Source organism: Pristis pectinata, chromosome 14 (assembly GCF_009764475.1).
Source record: "Pristis pectinata isolate sPriPec2 chromosome 14, sPriPec2.1.pri, whole genome shotgun sequence".
Lineage (NCBI taxonomy): Eukaryota > Metazoa > Chordata > Chondrichthyes > Rhinopristiformes > Pristidae > Pristis > Pristis pectinata.
In genome coordinates, this window is record NC_067418.1 from 9,690,425 (window position 1) to 9,711,099 (window position 20,675).

The 20,675-nt window shown below is 42.7% G+C and overlaps 1 protein-coding gene across 2 annotated transcripts in view; it reads left to right on the forward strand.

The window, feature by feature from the left end:
• The window catches only part of LOC127577600 (golgin subfamily B member 1-like), a 68,090-nt gene extending 55,482 nt beyond the window's left edge, over window positions 1-12,608 (forward strand). For both annotated transcript variants that reach the window (XM_052028862.1, XM_052028863.1), the window contains exons 23-29: window positions 1,360-1,519; window positions 3,303-3,455; window positions 3,652-3,816; window positions 5,000-5,097; window positions 9,144-9,278; window positions 10,125-10,239; window positions 11,745-12,608. In XM_052028862.1, the coding sequence (XP_051884822.1) occupies window positions 1,360-1,519; window positions 3,303-3,455; window positions 3,652-3,816; window positions 5,000-5,097; window positions 9,144-9,278; window positions 10,125-10,239; window positions 11,745-11,903 (985 nt within the window). In that variant the 3' untranslated portion in view covers window positions 11,904-12,608. The remainder of the gene's footprint in view (window positions 1-1,359; window positions 1,520-3,302; window positions 3,456-3,651; window positions 3,817-4,999; window positions 5,098-9,143; window positions 9,279-10,124; window positions 10,240-11,744) is intronic.
• The last annotated feature ends 8,067 nt before the right edge of the window (window positions 12,609-20,675 follow it).

Consider the following 20,675-nt stretch of genomic DNA (forward strand, 5'->3'; position numbering starts at 1 on the left):
AGAACCTTGTACTCTAGAAGAAAGTTTACTTTAAACATGCTTAACATCTGCTGTTATAAGTTTAGTGTGAGCAAGGTGGAATTCATTATATATTGCTGGTCAGTTAGAAATAACCTTGAATTACTGATCACCATAAATCTGTTTTTATGGGGGCATATTTTAATACTTGGTTTAGTTTGGGGATCTAACGTACCAGTTGTGTCTTCTTTTATAGAAACCAGCAGTATTTCAAAGGTACAGTTTTCTAAACACAGCTACTTAATCCTCTGTGATCTTGTTGTCCAGGAACAATTTTCTGAAACATAATATAAATGTCCTAAGCATGGTACAGATAGCAGCAAATATGTCTGTGTAGCAGCTTAGAAAACCTTGATTGACCTTTTACAGAATTCAATTTTGAGATTCAGGCCATCCTGGTAAGGCAGATTATTATTGCCCGCTACTCAGTGATTTTGAGGTGGTGGTGGAAAACCTTGTTGAACTGCTGCAGTCTGTAAAGGAAGTATTCCCACTGCTGTTGGATACCATCCATTTCGAAAGAAACTTGGAGGTGGTGGTGTCCCAAGGGTCTACTGCACTTGTCCTCCTAGGTGGGAGAGGACATGGGTTTGAGAGACGCTGCCACTGAAGGCTTGGAGAATTGCTGCCAATGTTAAACGTTGCAATCTTTGCACTCTTGTGATGGAGGGACAAGGTGCTCAGGTCTGAATATATTCTGGATGGTGCCAGGTTCTTAGAGTTGTACTCATTCAGGCAAGTGAGGACATTGTGACACTCTTGCCTTGTGCTTTATAGGTGGTGGGTGCCTATTTACTCAGCTTTCAATCTGCTCTGGGAACCACTGTATTTAAGAAACTCTTTCAGATATGTTTCCAATTTAGTGGTGAACCATAGAATGTTGATAGTGGAGTACTTGTTTGTGGTAATAATGTGAATGTCAAGCTCTTAATTAGCTGTTGTTCCTTGGGTTGACCATAAGTATAAGATGACTGCTCATCAATCAATTGGAGCATTCAATACTTGGCTCAGAGAATGGTGAGAATGTGGAATTCAGTGGGGTTAAATGATAAATTTGGTAAGTGCTTAGAAAATAATTTGCAGGGCTCTTGGGAAAGGGCATGGGAATGGTCTAGTTGTATAGCTCTGCACTGATGAGTAAATTGAGTTCTTTGCTGATCATTCTATGGTTCAATGTTATTTTTATTTGATAGTTGCAACTCTGCTTTAATAGTAAACCTTATTTAATATCTGCCCTTAATTCTTAATGTTCTTAATTAAAATGTGAAATTAGTTGACCATTGCACAAGTTTTGCCATGTGATTTAAAAGATTAAAGACAACATTTGTTGTGTTGTTTTAGGTCAGAGAAGAATTTGCTGCTTTCAGAGTCCAGAGCCATTAAAGAGCAATATCTTGCAACGGTGGCAGACAGAGACAGACAAATTGCAGAATTGAGGAAATTGAACCAAGAAGTGTGGAGCGGTGAACTGGGAAAAGTTAGTGGTAGGCACCAGATAAAGGTAAACGTACTAAAAATCCTTTTGCAAGTGAGACCCACTGGAGTGGTGGCATCACCTGCACAGTAGTGGCTCTTCCTTCCCCTCGTGGTATTCTAGCTTCACAACTGTTATACCTATTCCTCGGGTCAGAGTATGAGTCACCAGCAGAATCCCCATTTTCTTCATTACAGATGTTAATACAATCCCAATTTTAAATTGTGCTATAAATATATATTTGAGCATCATTCCGTGCTGGGTGTAGGAGTTGGAACAATCTGAACTTGTTCATCTCAGGAGATCTGGCAAAATGTGCTGGACCTTTTATCCAATCCCAGATTTAAAATCCTTCACTATGTACTGAGTATGTGATGTCTGTTCTTTTTTTGTAGGTCATGATATTGAGGAAAGGAATTGCCATAAGTTAACATCATCCTCTGTCTTTACCAATATTATCTGACAATTTCTTTTACTCCTTTCAGTTGCTGTCTAGAAATGTCGCCTGCCATGTTGTTAAAGACATCCAAAACCTGGCAAAGTCTGAATGGGCTTTCGGGTTTTTACGATAAGAGTGCCCACAATCTGTTTTAAACTCTCTTTATAAAATTGGGTTTGCGTGCAGCTTGGGCTTTATACTATCTGAATGTGGAGGGAGGAGTGCTCCACTTCCGAACCATACACTTGTCATTCGTACATTGCTCCTCGCTTCTGTTTCCTCTCTCCCCTGGGCTCTGCGCCCCAGCTTTCCCACTTTCACCTGCACACTTCTCTTATGTGGTTCCCCACCCCACCCCATCCATCAGTTTTCCAGTTACCTTCCACTCCATTCAGTCTTCCCCTATACTCCCCCTCTTCGTTGTTGACTTTCTACCCCACTTTGAGTTCATTGTCCTGGGCATACATACCCAGGGTGTAAATGCCTTAAAATTAGCTTTTTGCAGCACAGCACATTACAGACATGACAAACATAAATTGCATGAGTTTATATTAGCATAAATTTATACATAACTTACACCTACGTACATGTACATGTCATTCCATTCCGTCTCCCACCCCCTCAACCTCACTCCTGGTGTCGTTGTGGAGCAAGTTTCCCTTTACCTTGGAAATTGGCATTTATTTGAATGAATTTGTATTGTATCAAACTGGCAAGTGGCAGGCCACACTTAATTCAACATTGCAACTGCTCAGTTGAAAGCAATTTACTCCAATGAATTTCCTAAAATGCAGAATTATTTATGTATAATTAAAGTTGTGCAGGTAATAATTCCCTTGTGTCATGTTGTCTTCGCTTGAATGGAACTCCAATTATAAATAACAAACTGTTATGTTTGTTGCATTGATGCTGCTTTAATTATCGAACCCATTTCAATAAAATTAGGGTTCTGCCTTTTGTGTTTGCGTAAGAAGTTTGGTCTTTCAGGATTTGAGTTCAAGATGATTATGTTATCCACTGATAAAATGGCTGGGAAATTATTTCTACTCCACAGTTTATTTAAGTATTTGCCCAGGATGGAAAATACTTAGCAAGCTAATACAGGTCCTCCTCAGATTATGAGCACCTGACTTGTGTACAGCCTGTACATTCGAATGAGTGTTTGGGAGACTGGCAGGATGGATTTGCCGACTGCTGCAAGGCTGCAGGCATCTTCTGCCAGGTGGGAATTCGGTTCACAGCCACATTTCTGACTTCCAAACGGTTCACAGGGACGGAGCCCTGCCGTAACACTGGAAGGACCTGTAGTGTGTTTTTGAGAAGTGCTAGTGTGTGCATATGCAATAAAAGTTTTTAAATATTTTGTTTTAGCCATTAGAAACTGTATCTTTACTGGGCATTGAGAATGTCGCTGAACAAGTCAGGACTCTGTTAGTAGAAAAGAAACAACTTCAGACTGAAGCTCAGGGTTACCTACAAGAAATTCATCAGAAAGAACTGCGATTCCAGCAGCTGAACAGCAAGGTAATGTGGATGAGAACATCATGCTACTACTAACATAGAACCATAGAACAATACAGCACAATACAGGCCCTTCGGCCCACCATGTTGTGCCGCCTGTGTCTCCAACATGATTGCAAATTCCTCACATCTCTGCCCAAAGTGCAGAATTTCACAAAGTAATCAGCTCTTACAGTTCTTTACTCATTGGTTGGCACAGGTTATGCAGTGCATTGAAGATAGATCAGCATTAACAAGTCAGCTGAAAACAGTGTCTCAGAATCTGCGTGATACACAGTCGCGTTATGGGGATCTGCAGGATCGCTACTACAATCTAGAGAGACAATACCAAGCACTGCGCTCATCTTTCCAGCATGAAGAGCAAGTGAGTATGGTCAGCCGTCAGGTCAGGTTACTTTTTCTTCTTACTTTCTCTTGAATATTAAAAAAAAATGAAGTAAAGGTAAGTAAATTAACAACTCAGAAAAAATAGGATTGAGTCATAGAGTTATGCAGCATAGAAAGGGACTAGCTGGAGAAGGCACCTTGGCCCAACTTGTCCATGCCGACCAAGGTGTCTTCTCTAGCTAGTCCCATTTGCCTGCATTTGGCTCGTATCCCTCTAAATCTTTCCTGTCCGTGAACCTGTCCAAATGTCTTTTAAATGTTGTAATTGTACCTGCCTCTACTACTTCCTCTGGCAGCTCGTTCCATATACCCACCACCATCCTCTGTGCGAAAAAGTTGCCCCTCAGGTAAATCTTTCCCCTCTCACCTTAAATCTATGCCCTCTAGTTTTAGACTTCCTCTACCCTGGGGAAAAAATACTGTGACCATCCACCTTTATCCATGATTTAAAAACCTCTAAAAGGTCACCGCTGGAGGAAAAATAGTCCCAGACTATCCAGCCTCTCCTCACAACTCAAGCCCTCTAGTTTAGGCAGCATCCTTGTGAACCTTTTCTGCACCCTCTCTATCATAATCACATCCTTCCTACTGTATCGAGACCAGAGCTGCATACGATAGAGAGTTCAGGAAAGAACTGGTCGCATTGGGAGAATGTTTTGCTGTGGTATGAATGTAAATTCTTTTGAATGTAAAACTATGCTTTGTATGCTCTCTTGAGATTTGCACTATCTGTTGGCTTTTGTGCTTGAGACTGCTGCCATGAATGTCCCTTATTTGACCTTCCAACTGACTTTTAATTCCTCCTCAGCCCGAAGTCCATGCTTGCTGTTGAAGTGTGCCACGTACAATTCCCACCTAATTGGTGCCTTTTGCTTCCCTGTAACTTCTGCACACCGAACGTTAACTCATTACTCCTAATCCATTTTCCTGTCTATTTGTCATTCCTTCATGGATGGAATTTAAATATATTTTAAATATATTGTAACTGAGACATCACAATGTTCAACCAGAAGGTCAGAAATGCTGGATTCTGCTACCTGGCTTGTAGCTGACTGATATAAGCATTAACTGTTCCTAATCAGCCTGAGGTTGAATGGTGACTGTGACTTTACAGATGACCCAAGGATTAAAGTTTGAATCTCATCTTTCCTGTGTTGCAGCATGAGACTAGTGAAGATGTTCCACCTGGAGCTCCACAGGAGCGTGCCAGTATCATAGTGGAAATTGACAATTTAGAGCTGAATGAGCTACGGAGCAGGTGAGTGCTGCACTTGATTTGTTTAACAAGAAGGAATGTCACAAACGTTAAATTTTCATCAATTCGGAAACGTAACTGGTTTTAAGTGATTGACTTCAGAGGGGAATTAAACTCATTTATGGCAAATGTAGATCGGAAGGGTTCAGAGGGATAACGGGCCAAACGTGGGCAGATGGGACTAGCTTAGGTGGGTACCTTGATCGGCATGGATGAGTTGGGCTGAGGGGCTGGTTTCCATGCTGTATTACTCTGACTCCAAATAATTGTAGTAAGAGAACATTTTTAGTGGCTAAAGTGAAAAGGAAAAGATTCCAGAGAAACCGGTTTAGATCATGAATCGGTGAATGATTCAAAAATTGTAATGATGAATGTCATGAACCTCAGTTTTCACTTGAGGGCATGAAAGAAAAGGGAATTGGAGAAACCTTGTGTAGTGCCAAGAGCTGATCAGTGAAATGGAGCTAGACCACAATAGCTGAGGCCTGTGATGGTGGCGAGAGGCAGATTGTTGAACTCACTTTGGCTACCCAATACTTGAAAATGGAACGTGAACAATTTATGACCTTGAGGTCAACTCTCAAGCTTTGCATTGTGCCTGTCAATGGGAAGATCTATGACTTTGGTGGATGGACACATAAAGAGGCAGCTGAGAGTTTGGAAGTTGTCAAACCAAAGGTCACAATTTTAAGTTGCATAACATCAGATATCAGTTGTTATAGGTTGAGGAGGAGTTCTTTTCCGGAGAATATTGGACCTCTGGAACAGAATGCCAGCTCTGGCAGAGGACTCTTAACTTGTTAATTTGCTTCAAGTGAGAATTGCACCTGATTTTGGCCTGAGAAGAGGTCACCTCGTACCAAAATTTGAAATTGACTGCCAGGTTGACCTTCTAGGTTAGTTTTTTTTTATTCCTTAAAGGGGAGTGGAACTTCTCAGAGTTTTGGTGGGAGAATGCCTTGTGCACCAGTCCTGATGCAGGGTTTTGATCCGAAACATTGGCAATTCCTTTCCCCCTCACAGATGCTGCTTGACCCACTGAGTTCCTCCAGCAGATTGTTTGTTATTCTTGGACTTCCTCATGTTTTAGCTTAGTTTTTAATTCTTGCCCTTCTGGTGTGGTCAGATGATTTGAGTAGAGTAGAGCTGTGTGCATAGTGGTGTGGTAAGGTGTTCCATATATGTTAGACTGAATGGAATATAGGATCCACTGTCCATTTTTAGTAGATCTCATTGAATGAGAAAATTACTGGAATCATCAGGGGAGAAGGATTTGACTGAAGAAACTATTACGCTATTTGAAAAAAAGAGGTAGCCAAAATAAGTGATCTGAGCTCTGATTTCTGAAATCAGCCGACTTTGTTGGACCTTTTCCCTTTGATGGCAGCTTTGATAATTAGAGTGGGATCTATGATTCCTCAACTTGCACTTTCTGGGATACCCATCCATAGAATCAATCCTACAAAGGAAACACCAGCGATTAAGCACATAACAGAGTTGACTTTGCAAATGAAAATACAGAATGACAACATGACTTTGTGCAGGAGAAATCCTGCCTCACTAATTTGATTGAGTTTTTTTTTGAGGAAGTAACTCATTAGATTGATTGATGAAGCCACGGTGGTAGTCATTGAATAAGTTGACTTTCCTGAGGGATTTGACAAGGTCCTGCAGATTCAGAATGTTAAGGCACATGGCAAGCTGGCTAATTGGACCCAACATTGGCTAGGTAATAGGAAGCAGAGGATAGTGGTAGAAGGATGCTTTTCTGATTGGACATCTAGAACAAAGACCACTATAGCACAGTACAGGCCCTTCAGCCCACAATGTTGTGCCGACATTTTATCCTGCTCTAAGATCTATCTAACCCTTCCCTCCCACATAGCCCCCTATTTTTCTACCATTCGTGTGTCTGTCTAAGAGTCTCTTAAATGTCTCTAATGTATCTGCCCCCACAACCTCCGCTGGCAGTACATTCCACACACCCACCACTCTGCATAAAAAAAAAACAAAAAAAAAACAACTTACCCCTGATATCCCCCTTATACCTTCCCCTCGTGTTAGCCATTGTCACCCTGGGAAAAAGTCTCTGACTGTCCACTCAGTCTAAGCCTCTTATCATCTTGTACACCTCTATCAAGTCACCTTCATCCTCCTCCTCTCCAAGAGAAAAGCTCTAGCTCGTTCAACTTATCTTCATAAGACATGCTCTCCAATCCAGGCAACATCCTGGTAAATCTCCTCTGCACCCTCTCTGTGACCAGTGGTGTACTGCAGGAATGGGTTCAGAATCAGGTTCATTATCACTGACATATGTTGTGAAATTTTTGCGGTAGGAAAATTCCAGGACCCTTGTTGTTTGTGATATATATATATACATTAATGACTTGAATGTGAATGTCGGCAGTGTGATTAGTAAGTTTGCTGATGATGTGAAAGTTGGGGGTATTATGGATAGCAAGGAAGGTTGCCTAAGGCTACAGTAGGATGGACATCAGGTGGAAAGTTAGATGGAGTGTTGGCAGATGGAATTCAATCTCAACGCTTGTGAGGTGATGCATTTTGAGAAGTCAAATAGGAGTAGGACATGTACAGTAAATGATAGAGGGACCTTGGGGTTTCAAGTCCATCGTTCCCTGAAAGTGGCAGATAGATAGGGTGGGGAAGAAGAAAGGCACGTGACAGGGCATGGAATATAACAGTTGGGCATTATGTTGCATCTTTACAAAACACTGGTTGGACCGCTCTTGCAACATTGTTTGCAGTTCTGGTCACCAAACTAGAAGGATGTACTGTGCTGGAGAAAGTGCAGAGGAAATTCACCAGGATGTTGGCTGGACTGGAGGACATTAGTTATGAGGCAAGATTGGATAAGCTGGTTTTTGTTTTCCCTGCAGCGAAGCAGGCTGAGGGGTGACCCGATGGAAGTATATAAAATTTGAGAAATAGGGTAGTCAGAATCTTTTTCCCCATGATAGGAGTATCAACAAAAGAGCATAGGTTTAAGGTGAGAGGAAGTAGTTTTAAAGGGGATTTGAGGGGAAAGTTCTTTACTCAGAGTAGTTGATATCTGGAATTCGCTGTCAGAGGAGGTGGTGGAGTCAGACACCATCGTTATGTTTAAGAGACGTTCAGAAGGCACTTAAGTGGGCAAGGTATCGAAGGTACAGACCTAGTGCGGGCAATTGGGATTTGTGTGGGTGAGTAAAATGATCAGTGTGGACCTGGTGGGTTGAAGGGCCCTGTGCTGTACTACTCTGAGACTCCAACTTGATGTTAATGCCATCCCCACAATTATTGAGCAGTTCCAATGCTTATCTGTATGGAGACTATTCTGTAGTTCCTTGTAACTGACAATTTGTGAAATATTCAGTGCTGTGCCTGACATTAAAGTTTTGGATTTGCAGCTTTTAGCAGAATATGTGGAGTGATTTGAAATACGCCCACCTGGCATATTGGCAGAAATTCCAAGACTATTAGTGACCCTCAGACAAGCTGCTATCTAGTTGCAAAGGTCCAATTCTCAGTGAATTAAACCCGTTACACAATTTTCAGAGCTTTAACAGCAAATTGCTTTGCGCAAATATTCCTTTGTGGTTCAACTGAGTTGAAGTCATGAGTTGCAACCACATATAGTTTCATTAAATTCTCATGAATCATCTGGTAGCAGTCTTCTGTCTCTGTCAAATGTTCTTGGATTCCAAAACATTCCAGGCCTTTGGCACATAATATGGTCTGACGTTAGTGTACTGAGGGAGTGTTTCACTGTTCAAAGTGCTGGCCTTTAAAATGGGCATTAAAATGAATCTCCATCCGTTGACTCAGAAGAACAAAATATCCCTAGAAGATAATTGCAGTGGGCAGGTACTGGCAATACTCAACGTTTATGAAACATTGCCTTAAAAATAAGTATTAATTGGACTCCTGTTGTTTGCCAATGGAATACCTATCTTTCATAAAATACTGCTTTGGTTGCTAAGCATGATAGGATAAGCTGGAGATTTTAAGGGGCAGTTGCAACAAGTCACTTTTTGATATTGTTAATGTAGGCTTGCGGAATCAGAGCAACGTAATGCGTCTGCCCATCAGGAGCTGACCCAGTTAGCAGAAATGCTCACGGATGAAGAACTAAGGAGATGTGCTGCAGAGGAAGCATTGCTCGCGGCAGAAGAAAGGCTCAAGGGGTTAGTGCTTAAACTGCATTACACTGGAGCATCATGCAAGGATATTGTTGTTCTGCCACAAGGGTATCAGCCGTATTTGTTTATTTTACATAGTTGTTCTTTGTCCATTTGACAGTCTTGTGCAGCCACTGAATTGAAAAAGGAGCAGGATGTTTAAATAATAAAAAATCCATTTACTGTTAAATAATAGATGCAACAATAGCATCTCTCCCAGGGTAATGCCTCGAGGGAAAATGCAGTGAGCGGAGAATAATTATCGTGTATAAAATCGATCTCAGTTCCTCAACAGTGAGTTTAATTAAAGGTATATCACCCAATCATCTCCACTGTGGCTGGGAATAATGTTATCACTTTTAGCAGCCTTGGAAGAATGGGATGTCATTATTCTATGGACACGATAAATATAATGATCTCCCAAAAGACCTGTGGTAGGTACCTCGCAGAATCTGAAGAGCCACGTGTGTGTGACTGGGGTAGAATTACAGAATTGTGCTGCCTGTACCAGCTCCGAAAGGCTTATCTAATTGGTGGGCCTTCAAACTCTTTTTAAAATATTATTATTATTGAGTCTTTTCCCATCACATTCCAGATCACAAATTGCTGAGAAAGAAAGCATTTTTCATCTTCCCCTGGCTTATTTTGCTAGTTGCTATGAATCTGCATCTTCTGGTTCAGGAATCACCTTTCCTATTTTGTTCCATCAAACCTCTCAGAGAGCTCCACCGTCTGCGGAAAGCAGCTGATTCTAAATGTGTGGAGAGGATTCCTTGAAAGCCTTGTGTTCTCCCCAGTCCTTCATATTGAGGTGGGGTTACTTCTGTAATTTATGCTGTGGTTTCTTTCCAGCCTTGATCCACTTCCAGTCAGACTACCACCCAGAGAGTACACCATTCAACTGGAATCGGACGAGGAGCGTGAGGCTTTGATTATAGATCCCAGTGAACAGGTGGTTGTGCGGAAGGTGTGTAATGCCATTTATTTCTTCATGTTCTACTTTTGATCTAATTTTCTGAACTTTTATACAGTACCTTGCCCTGCCCCTCCTCGTAAACTGGGAAACTCATTGGTAACTTTGCTTCTGCAAGCATAAAAACATATAATAGAATACAGTTCCATGGATATTTTTCAGTCTCCAGTATGTTGTTCTTGGGTTGTGATACCCGACAAAAGACAGAAAACTTTACCTTATTTCCTGGCCCAGCATCGAGGTGTGCACATACACGTGGTCCTTTCACTCCTGCGAGGCTTGAGGTGTCTGAGTTAGCCTCATGGGTCATGTTGTATTCATGCAGATTGGCTTCCAGTACAGGTCTCCAATATTTCTGTTACCCTGAAAAAGGAGCACGATGGATACAAGGGGCATACTGTACCAAGACAGAGTTGTAAGCTACATTTTAAAATAAATTTAGTAATCTCATAAAAAGCAAAAGATCTAAAATGGGCAGAAACCTTTTGGGGAATACAAAGAGCAATGCGAAATTGCTAGTGAAGGTTCATCTTTCTTCACCACCTTCTACCCATCTATAAGGAATCAAAGGTTAACCATTGTTGGATTCGACTGTTTTAATGAGTTTTTTTAACATATATAGTGCTTAATACACCTCAAGTGGCTGCACAAGGAATGGCGGCTTCCTAGCTTATTGGTTCGTCCATCAGGTGAATATGTGTGTTCTCATTGGTTGGTTTTGCCACAGGTATCTAATAGGTTTCCTGATTGGACTATTGTTAGCTAAGGAGTACCTCTTATTTCAGGTATAAAAGGTGTTGTTTTTGTTAGTCTCTCTCGCTCTCTCTCACTCTCTCTCTCGCTTATCTTGCCCTATCTGCCTCTTGCTCTCTTTCTCTCCCCCCCCCCCCCCCCCACCCCCCGGCCCTAGATCATTTTTAGTTCCTTTTGTCTCGGCTCATTTCCCAGTAGGAAAGCTAGTGCCATGTGCTCTGTGACTGTTTCTTTGTTTTAAACTTTTCCAATAAAACTTTGTGAAGCACCAAGTTGTTTTCAACTCATTCTTGGACTCCTGAAAGAACATGCGGATTCGAAAATAACCGGATCCGACACCATGGAAGCCATTGGTCATTTTCTGATCGCCTGGAACCTACACCTTTCTGTTCAATAGCTCACTAAATTATGCTCATACAGTCACTGAGTAGGAACCTAGATGTTGCTTTGCTCACAGAATGGTACATCCATTTGGCCCATCATGTCTGTGGCAGTTCTTTGAAAGAGCTAGCCAATTGCTCCCTTTCCTCAATGGTCCTGCAGATTTCCAATTACTGCTTGAAAATTATTATTGAAGGTGCTGTCACCCATTCATACAGTGCAATCCAGACTTGTGCTACTTGATACATCTTTTAAAAAAAACTTCACATCTCTGCCCAGGTATTTTGCCAGTTATTTTAATTCTGAATGAACATGAATTAGCAAAGGTAATGTTGGTTGTCAATGACTCTGTTTGTGTCTCGCAGGTAAAGAGAGGAGCACTTTCCTTCAAGCGCTGGCTGCGGGGCCGCGGTTTGTACTGCTCAAAGCTAATGAGTTCACGGACCAGATCACGCTACTTGGTCTTGGCGTACTTTGTGACACTACATGTTCTTGTTTTCATGTGCCTGGCAGGACGTTTATAGATGCACTATAGTGACTGTGGGAGAAGGAATGCATGGGGTTGAGGGTTGTAGGGGGAGGAGGTGAATTCCAGCCTGATATGCCACGTTAGGAAACCGATGTGAAATGATACCACACTAGGTCTCCACTCAGTCTAATTTTACTCATCATTTGTCAGTGAATCGGTGTTCCACCTGATCCTCTCACTTTCATGTCAAAGGTAGGGTGCAGATGGGAGTCATGCCTGTATGTTTGTCAAAGCTGCTAATAAGTCAAGCACTGATCACAGTTGTATAAATTCATCTTGTATTAAAGTGTGTTGTCTAGATTGTTTATGACTGTTCAGTGAGATGGTAAACTGGGTTCAAAATTGTGATTTTTTTTCTCTCTGCTATAAAAATCCAAAGATATTCTGCTTTCAACGGTTATATAAAATATCTATTATGTAAAATTATGTATATTTTCCGATGTGTAAAGCAATATTATTTAACTCCACGACTTAAAAGGTAGGATGTTAAGCAAGGGTTGAAAGATTATATTTCTGCTTGGAATGCATTTGTAAATTTGAAGTGGTGCTGGGATTTCAATAAAGCACTGAGAGCATTAGAATGTAATTTATATATTACTTTCATCTTGGTTATGACAAGATGTAACCAGGGTGCAATTTAGAAATGCACTTTTTGAAAATGATCATATCTTGTTTGGGAAAAGTTTTTATTAAAAATTAAAATGGATGACGTACCTCTTGACTGTTTTATCACCTGTATTTATCTCGGGGAACAAAAGATGGCAGGAATTCTGTTCCCTGTTTACTGCCAGAATGTCTCTACTATAATTGCTACCAGAGGGTGTTCAACCATACTTTAGCCTGCTGCACTTCCTTCGTTTTGGCTGCTGTTCTGACCCGATACCATCAATTCTACTTCTGTTTTACCCATTTTCCTCCTTTGTTTTGTCCCTCAGACCCCTCTCTCCTCTCCTGTTGTCATGCCTCCATTCAATTCCCACCTCTGTTACCCTGCCCTAACAAATCTCTCCCCTGACCCATCAGCACTCCATGGTCTACTGTCTACCATCTTGCTTTCCTCCCTCTGGTTCTGCACACAGTGGCTTCTCATCCTCCTTAACCAGCCTTCATCTCAATCCATCATTCTCTGCTCTGAGTTAATTGCTCTCCTGTTCAGTCTCCAGCTCTCCATTCACCAACTTAGGTAACCACTGATCTGCTAACCCATATCATCACTTCCACCTTTTACATAGAACATTACAGCACAGTACAGGCCCTTCAGCCCATATGTTGTGCCAACATTTTATCCTGCTCCAAGATCCATCTAAGCATTCCCTCCCACACAGAAAAATGGAGGGCTATCATTCATGTGCCTATCCAAGAGTCTTAAATGTCCATAATGTATCTGCCTCCACCACCTCTGCCAGCAGTGTGTTCCACCAACCCACCACCCTGTTTTAAAAAAAACTTGCCTCTGGCATGCCCCCCAATACATTCCTCCAATCACCTTAAAGTTATGCCCCCTTGTCAGCCATTTTCACCCTGGGGAAAAAGTCTTTGACTGTCCACTCGATCTCTCCCTCTTATCTTGTACACCTCTATCGTCACCTCTCATCATCCTCCTCCAAAGAGAAAAGCACAAGCTCACTCAACCCATCCTCAAAAGACACATGCTCTCCAATCCAGGCAGTATACTGGTAAATCTCCTCTACACCCTCTCTAAAGCTTCCACATCCTTCCTATAATGAGGTGACCAGAACTGAACACAATAATCCAAGTGTGGTCTTACCAAAGTTTTATAGAGCTGCAACATTACCTCGTGGCTCTTGAACTCAATACCCGGACTATTGAAGGCCAACACACCATATGCCTTCTTAACAACCCTATCAACCTGTGCAGCAACCTTGAGGGATCTGTGGACATGGACCCCAAGATCCCGCTGTTCCTCCACACTGCCAAGAGTCCTGCCATTAACCTTGTATTCTGCCTTCAAATTGGATCTTCCAAAGTGTATCACTTCACACTTTTCCGTGTTGAACTCCATCTGCCACTTCTCAGCCCAGCTCTACATCCTATCAATGTTCTGTTGTTACCTACAGCAACCTTCTACATTATCCACAACACCGCCAATATCATCTGCAAACCTACTAACCCACCCTTCCACATCCTCATCCAAGTCATTTATAAAAATCATAAAGAGCAGGGGTCCCAGATCAGACCCCTGCAGAACACCACTGGTCACTGACCTCCATCCATCAACCACCCTGTCTTCCATGGGCGAGCCAATTCTGAATCCACACAGACAAGTTTCCCTGGATCCCATGCTTCCTGATTTTCTGAATGAGCGTTCCATGAAGAACCTTATAAAACACCATACTAAAATCCATGTACACCACATCCACTGCTCTACCTTCATCAATGTGCTTTGTCACATCCTCAAAGAATTCAATCAGGCTCGTGAGGCACAACCTCCCCCTCACAAAGCCATGCTGACTGTCCCTAATCGGCTTATGCTTCTCCAAATGCCCATAAATCCTGTCTCCAAGAATCTTCTCCAGTAATTTGCCCACCACTGAAGTAAGACTCACTGGTCTGTAATTCACAGGGCTTTCCCTACTCCCATTCTTAAACAAAGGAACAACATTTGCCATCCTCCAATCATCTGGCACTACTGTGGCCAGTGAGGACGCAAAGATCGTCACCAAAGGTGCAGCAATCTCTTCCCTAACTTCCCGTAATAACCTTGGATGTATCCTGTCCGACCCTGGTGACTTATCTATCCTAATGTTTTTCAAAAGTTCCAGCACATCCTCTTTCCTCACGCCAACATGCCCTGGCATATCAGCCTGCTGTACGCCATCCTCAAATGTCAAGGTCTCTCTCACTGGTTAATACAGAAGCAAAGTATTCATTAACAATCTCCCCTACCTCTTCCAACTTAAGGCACACGTTTCCTCTTTTATCCCAGATCAGTCCTACCCTCACTCTAGTCATCCTCGTAGTCTTCACATACCTGTAGAACACCTTGGGTTTTTCCTTAATCCTACTCGCCAAGGACTTCAAGTCCCCTTCTAGCTCTCCCAAGTCCATTCTTAAGCTCTCTCCTGGCTACCTTGTAACTTTCCAGAGCCCTGTCTGATTTTTGCTTTCTAAACCTCAGGGAAGCTTCTTTCTTCCTCTTGACAAGATGTTCTATGTCTCTTGTCAACACTCTACCATTCTTACCCTGCCTCAATGGGAAAAATCTATCCAGAACCCCATGCAAGTATTTCTCAAACAACCTCCACATTTCTGCTGTGCACTTCCCCAAGAACATCTGTTCCCAATTTGCACTCCCAAGTTCCTGCCTAAATAACATCAAAATTCCCCCTCCCCCAGTTAAATACTTTCCCATATTGTCTGCTCCTATCTCTCTCCAAGGCTATGGTAAAGGTCAAGGAGTTATGGTCACTGTCTCCAAAATGCTCTCCCTCCGAGAGATCTGAAACCTGATCAGGCTATTGTCTAGTACCAGGTCCACTATGGCCTCTCTAGTCAGCCTGTCCGCATATTGTGTCAGGAATCCTTCCTGCACACACCTAACAAACTCTGCCCCATCTATCCCCTTTACACTAAGGAGATGCCAATCAATATTAGGGAAGTTGAAATCATCCATGACAACAACCCTGATATTTTTGCATCTTTCCAAAATCTGCTTCCCAATCTGCTCCTCAGTGTCTCTGCTGCTATTAGAGGGTCTGTAGAATACTCCCAATAAGAGTGATTGCTCCCTTCCTGTTTCTGACCCACCCCCACTGACTCAGTAGACGATCCCACAAGGACATCCTTCCTTTCTACAGCTGTTATGCTGTCCCTGATCAGCACTTCTTACCTGTGACCCTGTCCATTTTGAAACATATAAACCCCAGAATATCCAGCAGCCATTCCTGCCCTGTGACAACCAAGTCTCTGTAATGGCTACAACGTCATAGTTACTCGTGCTCTAAGTCCATATACTTACTCAGGCTCTAAGTTCATCGCCCTTGTTCCTGATTCTTGCATTAACGTAGACACACTTCAGCCATCCAAATGACTGCAATTTTGCTTTTTCAACTGCTTATCCTTCCTCACAGTCTTTCTGCATGCTGCATCTACTTGTATGCTAAATGTACCAACTTCTGACCTATCACTTGGGTTCCCAGCCCCCTGCCAATCTAGTTTAAACCCTCCCCAACAGTTCTAGCAAACCTGCTTGCAAGAATATTGGCTTCCCCTCCAGGTCAGGTGAAACCCGTCCCTTTTGTACAGGTCGTACCTTACCCAGAAGAGATCCTAATGATCAACAAATCTGAAACCCTGCTGCCCCCTGCACCAATTTCTCAGCCACGCATTCATCTGCCAATCAACCTATTCTTACCCTCACTGGTGCATGGCACAGGCAGCAATCCAGAGATTACTACCCTTGCTTTTCAGCTTTGTACCTAGCTCCCTATATCCCCTCTTCAGGACCTCATCTCTCTTCCTACCTATGTCATTGGTACCAATATGTACCACGACCTCTGGCTGTTCACCCTCCCCCTTAAGAATGCTGTGGACCCAATCGGAGACGTCCCTGACCCAGGCACCAGGGAGGCAACATATCATTCGGGAGTCTTGCGTCCACAGAATTTCCTGTCTGCCCCCTTACTATTGAATCCCCTATCACTACTGCTCTCCTCTTCTCCCCTCTTCCCTTCTGCGCCAAATAACCAGGCTCAGTACCAGGCCCACTGTGGCTTTCCCCTGATAGGTCGTTTCTCCCGCGCGCCCCCCCCCCAACCCCAACGGTATCCAAAGCGTTATTGAGGGTAATGGCCACAGGGGTACTTTGCACTACCTGCCTATTCTCAGTCCTTCTGACAGTCACCCAGCTACCTGCCTCCTTCAGCTTAGGAGTGACTGCCTCCCTGTAGCTCTTATCTATGAACTCCTCATTATCCCATAGGAGCTGAAGGTCATCCAGCTGCATCTCCAGTTCCCTAACACAGTCTGTAAGGAGCTGCAGCTGGATGCACCTCGTGCAGATGTAGCGATCAGGGAGACTGAAGGTGTCCCAGAACTCCCACGTCTCATAAGATGAACACACCACCGACCCTGGAGCCATTTTAACTACTGTAGCCTGACACTAGAGGAAAAATCAGAAAGAAAGAAATCTGCCTCAAGTGCTCCACTCTAACACTTATACCTACCTTCCTTTTACTCGCTGCTGTTAATTAGCTAATCAACTACTAACAATTTGCAAATGTGCCTCTTTTTGACTCTTGCAAGGTGAAACTCACAAGTCCACGCACAGAGACTCACCTCTTTTCAAAGCTCCTGCTCCAACTCCTGACTCTGCAAGGTGAAACTCACCCTCTTTTATGCTCTAGTCCCCATATTACCCTCACTCACTCTGGCTGCTTCCCCATGCATCCTCTATCTCCGTTCCCTTAAGTCTACTGAGCACAGATTTGAATGAATATAGTTGCCCACTGCTTGAGCCATTCCCTTTTTGTTCCTGCTGTCAATTGCCAAAATGGCTCACTATTCCAGAGTCTCTGTGAAATGCATAGCACTACTGGTTTCTTCACTACAAGCCATCTTAAACTCCATTCCTCATCCCCACCCTCTAATAACAAGTAAAAAAAAGAGATCAAAGAGTTATAAAAACAGGAAAATGTTGGAAACTCTCAGCAGGTCGGGCAGCATCTGCGGAAGCAGAAACAGCTCGTATCAGAACTGGGAAAGAGTGAAGCAAGTTAGGATCATGTTGCAGAGAAGATGGGGGGATGGATAGGACAAAAGGGATATCTGTGATAGGGTGAGGCCAGGGTTGCCCCGAGGATAAAAGCAACATCTGAGATACAAAATGCAGGACATCAGAACGTACCCAGCAGATCAAGCTGTGTGCTAAGAGAGTGATATCAGCTCAGTTTTTCTCCCTCCATTCTTGAGCACATCTGGACTTCCCTCTACCTCTGTTTTCCTTTATAGTGATTGTTAAAATCTACCTCTGACCAAGTCCTTGGTCATCACTTCCAAAAACCTTTTTCTATTTTGAAACATTTGGGTGAGTTTTTGCTATGTTAAATGTGTGAAAGAAATGAAAGTTGCATGTATGAAATGTGATAAACTTCAGAGAAGTTGGGATGAAGGAATGGAATAAAGTTGCTGTATTTCTGTTTGTTCTGTCTAAAGCCCAGTGTTGATGGATTTTTAATAAGTAGAAATAATTTTTAACATTGAAGCACTTGCCCTTTCAAAAGTATTTACTTGTCTGTGAAACATTTTGTGAAATTCTGATTGAATCACATGAAATTCATGTTCATTTTGTTCCCATTTTCATCAGGAGAATAGATTTACTGTTTTTGTTCATGGAATTAAAGCATGCTGGAGATAACACCCATTTTTGGGTGGGCTGCCAATTAAAAAGACTCTCCCTGAAATCTGATGATAGTTGGTGCTCACTATAACACTGGTGGTTTGATCTTCTGATTTTCTCAAGATTGGCTGGTGGAAATGGGAAGGAATAGTAAGTAGCAGAGATGTGGTCAAAACTGAATGCTGGGTGAGTCTTTGGGAAGGACACTACATGTGCTTTGTATATAAGCATCTTGGATGTTTCCACAACTTTTTCCTCCTTGCCCTGGTTTCAACCCTTCTGCCTCTGATAGAGACATTTCCCATCCATCCTCAATTCCCCTATGTCTCGACATATCTATCATCTGTAAATATTGACAGGGATAAAAATATCGTCAGCTATGTTGTGTCTGATGTTGTCCCACTTGTTAGTCCCAGAGTCTTACAGCACAGAAACAGGCCCTTCGGCCCACCGTGTCTCTGTCGGCAACCAAGTACCTATCTATACTAACCCCATTTTCCAGTACTCTGCCTGTAGTCTTCTATGGCGTGGCATTTCAAGTGCCCATCCCAATACTTACTTGTGCGATCTTAAACAACAGATCCAGAATAGGCACAATCTCGATACACATTGGTTTCTAACTAGCTACCTTGTTGCCACACACTTTCAACCTTTCAGTTATACTCCTGGTGAGTTACTAAATATATCATACTTTTGTTTAGGTGGCAAGGCCGTGATTCCTTCTGCAGATGATCCCCAACACAAGGACATGTTGCTGTTCAATCAGAAATCACATTATTAGTGTACAAATCCTTGCAGATGTATCATGATGCTTGTATTGCTATATTCACTGAAGACACAAAAAACCTTGCAATACTGGAGAATATAGGGTCCAGTGAAAATGAGGAAATAAGAGATTAGTATTCATAATAAATGATATTAGAGAGGTTAATGGGCCTGAAAACTAATAAATCCCAAACATCTGATGATTATATCCCAGAATTTGAAAGATGTGCAAGAGATCATTGTGATCTGGTAGACCATGAGTTTTGTACCATGTCTAAGGTCTGGATCTTAACACCATTCTCCTCAACTGACCAAAGAGAGTATTGGTACATTGAAGACAATGGTGAATTTCGTCAACAATGTCTACCCTTCTGAGATGTTGCTGCTATGATACAAGAAGTGGTCCACATTTTCCAGAGTCTAGCTGTGAACCTTTATTGTGAGGGGGCATGTTGTACGGAGTGGCAGGTTGGGAGAAGATCTTTGTCTTACAGATGTTAAGTATAAGATCCATCTGCTTGTATGTTTCAATGAAAGAGTCAACTTTGGAGCTTACTCTGTACAAGTGCAAGCATCATCTGTGTACTGCAGCTGGACTACCGGAATTCTAGTGACATTGGTTCTGGAATCTCTGTCAGCTAAATCTCTTTGCAAAAAGTTAGCAGGCAGGCGTAGCAAGTGGTTAAGATAAGATATCTTTATTAGTCATATGTACATCGAAACACACAGTGAAATACATCTTTTTGCGTAGTGTTCTGGGAGGCAGCCTGCAAGTGTCGCCACACTTCTGGTGCCAACATAGCATGCCCACCACTTCCTAACCCGTACGTCTTTGGAATGTGGGAGGAAACCGGAGAACCCAGAGGAAACCCACACAGACACGGGGAGAACGTATAAACTCCTTACAGACAGCGGCTGGATTTGAACCCGGATCGCTGGTGCTGTAAAGCGTTATGCTCACCGCTACACTACGGCAAATGGTATATGGGCCTTTGTTGCAAGAGGGCTGGAGTTTGGAAGAGTGAGGGTGATCTAATGGAAACCTATAAGATCCCAAGGGGGTGTGATAGTAGATGCCAAGCTGTTCCCACTAACAGGTGAATCTCTGGGATGAGGAGATGTTTCAAGATCAGGGTGAGCGGGTGTTACAAGATCAAGGTGCAGTTATTTAAGACTGAGGTCTGCAAGGCTTATCGCAGAGGCTGGAATTCTCTATCCTGCAGGGTGTGAAGACTAGATCATCAGAGGGCATAGGTTTTAAGGGTAAGAGATTTGAGGAAGAATTCTTTCACCCAGAGGATGGTTGAAATTTGGAACCTGCTGCTTGAGGGGGTAGTGGAGACAGGAACTTTGGATGAGCACTTGAAAGACCAGTGCCCTGCTAAAACTGATTCATGGATGAGTATCGGCCTAGTTATTGGACAAAATTACCGCTTTTCTTTAAAAATGTGGTGTGAAGTCTTTCTACCTAAACAAGCAGACAGGACATCAGTCTGATCAGCGTAATGCAATATTCTTGTCACCGCACTACAATACTGAGACCATGAACACTTCCTAATCAAAGGCAAGAACGCTACAACTGGGCTAGGCGGATATTTAATAAAGGTCACTTGTCTCGCAGAGTGTTTGCAGTGAAAGCAAAGT